Consider the following 8,627-nt stretch of genomic DNA (forward strand, 5'->3'; position numbering starts at 1 on the left):
TTCACTTTTGTCTATGAACATTGGATGTTTTATTTTCTTTACCACAAACCAATAAACTAAGATCCCTAGTTGTCGTTTGTAACTTAAGCATGTATGTGGAGATATACAGGTGGATCATGTCTTAAGTGATAACCAAAATGGTCTGTAGTATATGGATATATGAAGGAAACCTTATCCTAGTCACGCTACGGATGCGGCCCGCTTTGTAGAATAGTTATAAGTGGTGTGACATGCTACAGATGGTCTAATCTTGATCATTCATGTGGAGACATGCAAGCGGGGGCGTTCTATACAAAGAGTTTGTATAAGATCGAACTACTAAGTGTTATAGTCTTCTTATATAACATCGTTCATGACAGAGACTTCACTTCACTAAGATGACCATAGGTAACATGACCTCAATCTTGAGTGAGTTGGGAACTCCTGCCTTTGAGAGTGGTCCTTTGATTTGCATGAGTGCCAGTGTCCAGATTGTTAACTCAACTTACCATTTTGGGGATTCGTTTAATTTGGGAGCTGGAAACGCAGCTACACAAGATGAAATTCACTCCTTACCCGAAGCAGGGGTAAGTAGATAGATTGCTTCCATAAAAGTTGATTCCGGAACTTGAACGATGTGGCACCACACACCTTCTCATAGCTCGAGAGGTGTCCACATATAGTAGGACTATGTTGTATTGTTCATTAAAGGGATCAGTGGTACTTAAGGAGTTAGATGTAACTATAGAGATAAAACGGTAAATTAGCCCAGCTGTACTTACGAGCATCTATGAAGGGTTATCATACTGTTGATTGTTTATATCCGATGGACAAATAAATATATATGTGGTGAGAAAAGTGTAGCTGTCGGTCTTTAGTGGAATGCCTGGCAGTTAACGGATAGTGGATTTCGTGGCTAAAGAGTTTAGTCAGCTATTCACGTATCGTTGGAGCTTGAGTCATAGGTCCATAAGGTCCCCTTGGTAGCTCAATGGATTCAAGTTGAGAATAAGTTTTTGGGTCAGTTTGAAGTGTTTACATTGACAATAGAGAGTTCGATTATATATGATATGATTGAATTATTATATGATATGATTGACATTATGTATGAGATACATTATTTGGAGGAAAATGATATAAATATGATTTATATCGAATGGAGGAGAAAAGACTATGGTTCATATGTTGCATTTGATGTGATATTAAACCATAGGTTAATGAATATAATATGATTATATTTATTATTTATTTTTGGATAATTATAGGATAATTGTGCTGACATTTTCTCTGTAATTGTGTGATATTGGGAGGTTGCATTCAATTTTTCGTAATGAAGAATAAAATGAAAATAGTTTTCATTTTGCGATAGGTCATTCATTCGCTCACGTTTGTGTATACTGCTTATCGCATAGCAAACCGAGAGCCTACACGATAGCTCAACGTTTCTAAATGATCATATACAATAATGAAATGGAATTCTATATTAAAAACGGTGTATATATGAGACTACTCATTTTGTGGTCCAGTCTTATACAAACTCCTTTGTATAGGATATCCCCGCTCACATGTCTCCCACATGAATGATCAGGATCAGATCATTTATAGCACTTTAACAAAAATTGTAACATCTACAAAGCGGACCATACTCGTAGTATCACCAGGATAAGGTATCCAACCTTATCCATCCATCACTTAAAACATGATCCATCCGTATGTCTCTATATACATGTTTAAGTTACGAGATAAACATGGAACTTTGTTTATTGGTTTGTGATTAATGCAACAAAAATTGGAATAAAATATCATATATTTTATTAAATAAATAATGAGTTTGTACGTAACATTCATAAACTATAAGATCCTACGAGATTTAGGGCATCAAACTCAACAGAACTTTGGCAACCAACTCTAATACCACCTTCATGTGACCAATTTCAGACTCTGACCACTACCTCCAATTACAAACTTCAACAAAAATCCTCTTTGATAATCAACTTTGACAAACACTTTAGATTATTATAAGATCGATGACGGTTAAAGTATATAGTAAGGTTATTGATTATATAAATAATAGTATTTTGTCTATATTAAGTGCAATATTTATACGTAACATTTTGTAAATTATATTTCTATTTAGTTGAATTCACATATCTAATGAATGTTAATAATATTTGGAAAAGTATATATGGAGATTTTTTTCCTGCAATATTTTTTTGTAAGAAATAGTGAAAATGGAGATTTATTCTTGATGATCCTCCAAATTCGAAGGAATTGAAAGTGAAATGGTTGAAGAAATGTGGTGACATTTTGTTAAGATGATGAATGATTCAATTAAAAATATTTATGATAAAGTAAAAATGCAGAACATTAATAATAGGAAGAAGAAAGAAAAAGAAAATAATGATGAAATTCATTGAGATAAATATGAACTCAAATGGGCATCCACAAATAGCCCTGACAAATATTTATACGTATAAAATCTATTTCATGTTTAATTTAGTGAGTAAAAATAGGGATGTTCATGTTTAATTTATATTAAGACGGTGTTGTGGTAAAAATCGTAAGCCCTAATCCTTTTCCACTATCCCCTTCATGTTATATTTTGACCTTTGACCTTCAATAATCAAATTCTATTCCTATTTATTGGAGGAATCCACGATTTCCTATGTAACTTCTATTACTACTCAACTTCTTTCTTCCCTTCTCCTTCTTCTCCGGCGATTCGGCACCTCGTGACGCTCTTTCTTACGCGGTGGTGCAGCGACAACGTTATCCACGAACGAGCGACGTTATTCTTCTCCGGCGAAGGCAGCGGCGGTGCAGACTGAATACGCACAGTAATCCCTCTGTTTCAGTGGCATTCTAAGGCGGTTTCCGGCGGTTTCGAGGTCGTTTGGTGAGGTTCGCGTGTGGAATAGATTAGACTGCTTTAGAACATCTTATTGTTAACATCTGCAATTATGGAAAGAATTGGAAGGAAGCGGCCACATCCGGATTATCATGCTCCATGGAAAAATTATAGGGTCATAAGTGGTCATCTAGGATGTGTAAGATCAATTGCATTTGATCCCAGTAATATGTGGTTTTGTACTGGTTCAGCAGATCGTACCATCAAGATGTGGGATGTTGCAACTGCAAAGTTAGAACTCACATTGACAGGCCATACTGATCAAATACGAGGTCTTGCTGTTAGCGCCAACCATACATACATGTTTTCGGCTTGTGATGAAAAACAAGTCAATTGCTGGGACTTGGAACAGAACAAGGTAGTCCGTTTTTGCCCTGGTCATCTCAGCGGTGTTTATTGTCTGGCTCTTCATCCAACCATTGATATTTTGCTTACTGGGGGACGTGATTCTGTCTGCCGAGTGTGGCACATTTGAAGTAAGGTGCAAGTTCATGCCCTCTCTGGCCATGATAACTCAGTTTGCTCGGTTTTTTCTCGACCCACTGATCCACAAGTTGTGACTGGTTCCATGACTCAACTATTAAGTTTTGGGACCTTAGATATGGAAAGACTATAACAACTCAACACATCATAAGAAATCTGGTCGAACAATGGCACAGCATCCTAAAGAGCACAGTCTCTTTGCTTCTGCTTCATCGGATAATATCAAGAAATTTAACCTCCCCAGAGGGGAGTTTTTGCACAATATGCTTTCTCAGCAGAAGACTATAATCAATGCGATGGATGTCAATGAGAAGGGTGTTATGGGAACTGGGGGTGATAATGGTAGTTTATGGTTTTGGGACTGGAAGACTGGTTATAACTTTCAACAATCACATACAATTGCTCAGCCTGGCTCGTTGGATAGTGAAGCTGGTATTTGTGCTCTCTCTTACGACATAACTGGGTCTAGGCTTGTAACTTGTGAAGCCGACACAACTATTAACATGTGGAAAGAGGATGAAAATGCTACCCTTCAAACTCATCCCCTCAACTTCAAGCCATCCAAAGATATTCCAAGATTTTTTTAGGCTTAGAATTGTCAAGCTCTCGTACTTCCTATGCCTCAGGAATAGAAACAACGACCTCCTAGTTTTCAATTATTTTTCTGTAAATACAATCAATAAGACTTGTGATTCTTTGGAAATTAGTCAATTTTCTTTAGAAATGTATATAAAGTACAAAATATTTTATAGTTTATGGTTATTTACACGAGAAGAGTTCTATATAAATATTTATAAAATTTCCATTCTTATGCAGTGTCCTCTTCTTGTACAAGTTTAAAGTGACGTGTATATTATATAATATTGAAAATTAAACGTTATCAAGCACTACACACATATTAACCATAGAGATTGGAATATTTAAAAAGAAATATACTTCAATGTTCTGTAGAAAATAAACCACGGAGTCAGACTGATGGAGAATCCAGGGAGAGAAGTCTTTATAGGTGTGCAAAATCAAACCAAACAGGTAACCGGATCTTATGGAGTGCATGACAAGTAGGAACTCTTGCTTCAATTTTTTTTTTCCCTCAAATTATATTGAATTTCGTATAGACTCCAGTAATAATTCTTCGTTCCCTTCCCACTGCAGTGTTGCAAAGTTCCCTTTTGTCTTTTCTCTTCTGATTTGCTTTTATGTGAAGCATAGAAAAGAGTAGGTAATTAGAAGCCATGGCCATGCATATAATCCGCCTGCTTCCTCACATTTTAAGGTATTTAACCTATCTCATTACCACATTAGAATCTCGCCACTCGTATCTATACCTGAGATGAAGTTCTCACATCTATGCTTATGTCCCATCTTACAAGGTCTTCAAAGTAATGGGGCAGCCGCTTCTCAACCTAGGGATGTGTGCCTTCTTTTCAAGGCAAGGATCTGGATCATCAACCGTCCACCTAAACAATACAAAGGTAACAGAATTATGATAAGGATAAGAAGGAGAAACAGTAAATTCTGAATTATATCTTGGAACATGATGAAATGCCTGCTGCTTATGTAATGTACAAACTCACTTGTACCCTCCAGTCATTCTGTGCAAGAAGACCAACATTGTTAATTTGGCCATGTTAATGCCTAGACAGGTCCTGGGTCCAGATCCAAAAGGTATGAAACTGTATGGCTTTTGAATTTCCTGGAGTTGTGCCCCATAGTTACATGAACAATAGTATATGTTTAGTAGCCAAATAAGGAAAAAAGAACAAGAAGAAACAGTGATAGGTTGTGGTGTAGATACATCAAATCTGGAAGGGGTGAATTGCATGGGGTCCTTGTACAAATCTGGGTCATAATGAATGCATGTTGCATCGATGTTCACATGCCATCCTTCCTTTATTTCAAAACCTGCATATCACGTGCAAAATGAGTTGGATGGGATTTTCGGTTCCCTCTGTTGAATCAGTTTGTTCGAAATCTTCACATCAAGTCCACATGGCATCCTTTTCTATCTATTTACCTATAAACAGAATGCCTTTCTTCATACCTATCTACATGTTATTATTCTAGCAGCAGAAATAGTTCAACAGGAATCTTGTAAATTTCCTTCAACGAGTGAAATATCAAAAGGAGAGAGAATGACAGTAACAGGAGAAACATGCCTTCTAATCTGCAATCCCCTAGTGCCACACGAGGAAACCACAGCAAAACATTGGACATTCTCAACGTTTCTTTGACAACCTGCAATGTACATGACTTAAGTTGTCAATGGCCACTTCGTCCATTGTGCATGGAATTCCTTAAAAAATAAGGAATAGACTTAGGCTACTTATAACCTTTGAACCGTAGGACATTTTGTTAAGATCTTCAAGGGTAAGCAATTCTCCATCTTCCTTATTTCGTAGAATTGACAATTGTTCTTCCTGGAGATTTGAAATGGGTATTACTTATTAGTATTCACTTCACAGGAGTCTTTGGAATGAAAAGAATGAAGAGCCGTGGATTATGGTTAACGTTTGTTAGTTTTCTTTCAAAGTAACTTCACAGGTTCTGGATCTTACCCGTAGCCTTTCTTGGGCCTCTCTGTTCTCGTCCAGGAACTTGATACTCCACATCATAGCAGCGGCTGTGGTGGTTTGGCCTGCAATTATCAGTGTCAATAGGTTATCCATTATCTCTGAGTCATCCAGCTTTTCATTTGAAGGATATGAATCTCTCTGCAACATTGACTGCAGGAAGTCTTTGGGTGACTCCTCTCCCCTCCTCCGTCGGAAAATTATCTCTCTAAATCTTTTCATCAGTCGGTTTCGTGCCTGCTCAACATGTTGGTTTGGTAATTAGTATATATGTTTCGAAAGTTGAATTAAGCGAAAAGCTCCTCATTAAATTTTATTGTACAATTGGGATGCCTATATCTTGAAGCTTCTGACTGTACCTTGATGCCTTTGTAGTACCTAGTTTCCGGAATCATGACTGGGAAAGATAACATGGCATCAGAGACGGCTATACAGTCTTTCTCAATCTGTCTTAGTGTAGATTCATCTCTTAGACTCATTAGCATATGGCACATGGAATCGAATGTTATCTGCAAACCACATAACATAAAAATAAGATATGTTTGCTGCCCAAGTCGAACAGACAAGTTTGAGAAAGATGACTAAGTTTTTATATTTCTGTAACCTTCATGCTAAAATCAAGCAGTACAAAACTTTTCCCATCTTTTACTAGTTTCTTTAGCCTTTTGGAGAGCATGTCGTCAAATTCTTTGACAAAATTAGACAGAGAAGTCATGGAGAAAGGATCAGCTAGAAGACGTCTAATCCTTCTGTGATTCTCATGGGAAACGCATAGTAAACTCTTCTCCCCAACAGCATCTCCCATGGATTTCACGTAGCCCTTGTTGAATTGGACAAAATCATTGGCAAATATTGCTTTTGCACCTTCTGCACTTGGAACAAACACATGTATCTTTCCAAATAGCCTTGTCTTGAACCACCTACCATGCCTGGTTTAGTGTCACCACAGTCATCAATTCCATGTTCTAAACTGCCTGGGATGTATAAGCTAATCTATCTATGTATATATGTATGTGTATCTACCTTCCCAAATACCCATACAACCCACATCAATAGTGTAAGTGTAGAAAATCAATGGAGTTGACTCATAGGCGATGATAAGCAAAGTCAAGTTTTGTAGCCAAAAGTTCTAAAATTATCAAATTAAACGCTTAAGGAATCATCTAAAATACATCAATTTTAAAATTTAGAAAAAGGGTCCAAACTTGATGGCTTTGAATGTGGAAAATTGGAATCATATTAAGGGAATATTATAAGTCATACTGACAATAATTCTTGTGTAAAGAATATCCATAATCACCATAAGGGAGAGAACCACTTACCACAACCTGCGGAGCCTGACAAAGTGGTAACATCCTCTGGTACTGTTATTAGCAGAAAGAAAAGAGAAGGTTTCCCCTACAAAAGGTAACCCCAAGTTACCAGGAATTCCTCCAACATTCTTGCTCCTCTGTCGCCAGCAAACTTTCGAAACCAACGCTAAAATAGCTATGGAGAGAAGTGCTGCCACTGTAGGGTCAAAGTAGTTTTGAGCTAAGAACACAAGCCCTTCCTTACACAACATCTTCAAACTTTTCACCCACGAACTCTATTGACTATTGATGAAAACAATGAATGGTTCCAGTGTGATGGGGGATTACTCTTCCAAGATGCTGCAATATATAAACATTAGGAGGGAGGGCCAGAGTGTTCAACAAGATAAGATTGTGGTATATAATTTAAATGGTCGCCAATGTATATCCTTGGATGCTTAGGCTTGAGAATGGAAAGATTCATGCCAGAAAAACGACACATTATATGATATCCACCCGTGTTTAATCTTTATTTCAAGTTGGGGTCTATTGTGTTTGTTTACTGATGGAATATATTTATCATATAGTGGACAAATAACCAGTCACTTTCTTTTATAATTATGATTGTGATATATGGATTTGATGTTTATATGGGGTCTAAACTAAATGCTTCTAATATATAATCGAAGACTCCTTAGATGCCCACCAACGTTATATTTGATGGAGATCAATCAGACTATACTTGTGGATTGAGCATTTATATTTGGCTTTAATTTATTGATTGAATCATAATTTACGATTTGTATTATATTTCTATTTAGCTGTCTTTCATTATATTTCTGAATTAGTGTAGTTATGAGGCTATTATTAGCATGCTTTGATTATATCAAGGAGTCCACTAATCTTCACCTCTTCCTCAACTTTTCCCTTTTCAAGTCCACTTTTTCTCTACCTTGCATCGATATACCTTTTCTCTTTCTCGATTTGGGTGGGGATGTGATTTCATATCCATACAAATTGGAACACCAAACATGAGGTGTTCTACCAAATCCTATCTTGACAGTGAGACAGAAAGGGAAAAGTATTATGCAAAAGGTGAATATGGATATGGAAAATTGATCATGAAATTTGGTTGGGAGTTTACATGGGTAGTAAAAGGTGGGTTTTGACTGAGAAGTCCTTATTATAAGCCTAGTGGAGAGTGCAGAGTGGGTTTAGAGATTCCTATAGAAAATGGAAATGGAAAGGACCCACTTTGAGGATTTAAGGATACTGAAAACCCAAAAGGGCAGGTTCTTGGAGTGTCAGGGTCAGGGTCAGGTCTGTGAAAATACCTTTTTATATATGAAAATGATGGTAGAAGAGGAACCAAAAGGCCATTAAAATGGTATGTGT

General features: G+C 36.9%; 1 protein-coding gene and 1 pseudogene across 2 annotated transcripts; one reads left to right on the forward strand and one right to left on the reverse strand.

The window, feature by feature from the left end:
* Window positions 1-2,493: 2,493 nt before the first annotated feature.
* Window positions 2,494-4,020, forward strand: LOC120074362 (annotated as a pseudogene).
* A 179-nt stretch (window positions 4,021-4,199) lies between these two features.
* On the reverse strand, window positions 4,200-7,785 carry LOC120074361 (abscisic acid 8'-hydroxylase 3-like). 2 transcript variants are annotated; one of them, XM_039027458.1, is made up of 10 exons: window positions 7,263-7,785; window positions 6,545-6,869; window positions 6,300-6,449; window positions 5,926-6,177; window positions 5,701-5,787; window positions 5,527-5,605; window positions 5,166-5,272; window positions 4,945-5,063; window positions 4,696-4,827; window positions 4,200-4,561 (listed from the first exon to the last, which is right to left on the reverse strand). In XM_039027458.1, exons 1-9 carry the CDS (start codon window positions 7,502-7,504, stop codon window positions 4,734-4,736), a joined length of 1,455 nt encoding a protein of 484 aa, XP_038883386.1. In that variant the 5' UTR covers window positions 7,505-7,785; the 3' UTR covers window positions 4,200-4,561; window positions 4,696-4,733. The 2 variants fall into 2 exon arrangements, with proteins under 2 accessions (XP_038883386.1, XP_038883385.1); XM_039027457.1 differs by having other exon boundaries at window positions 4,200-4,827; window positions 7,263-7,782.
* Window positions 7,786-8,627: the final 842 nt, after the last annotated feature.

This window comes from Benincasa hispida, chromosome 3, assembly GCF_009727055.1.
Source record: "Benincasa hispida cultivar B227 chromosome 3, ASM972705v1, whole genome shotgun sequence".
NCBI lineage: Eukaryota > Viridiplantae > Streptophyta > Magnoliopsida > Cucurbitales > Cucurbitaceae > Benincasa > Benincasa hispida.

Excerpts from the sequence above, each read along its gene's own strand:
- LOC120074361 (XM_039027458.1), bottom strand. The coding sequence starts at position 7,504 with ATGTTGTGTAAGGAAGGGCTTGTGTTCTTAGCTCAAAACTACTTTGAC. Across the intron at positions 6,178-6,299 it reads GGTACTACAAAGGCATCAAG|GCACGAAACCGACTGATGAA; the intron begins GTACAGTCAGAA and ends CATGTTGAGCAG. Across the intron at positions 4,828-4,944 it reads AGAATGACTGGAGGGTACAA|GTGGACGGTTGATGATCCAG; the intron begins GTGAGTTTGTAC and ends TGTATTGTTTAG.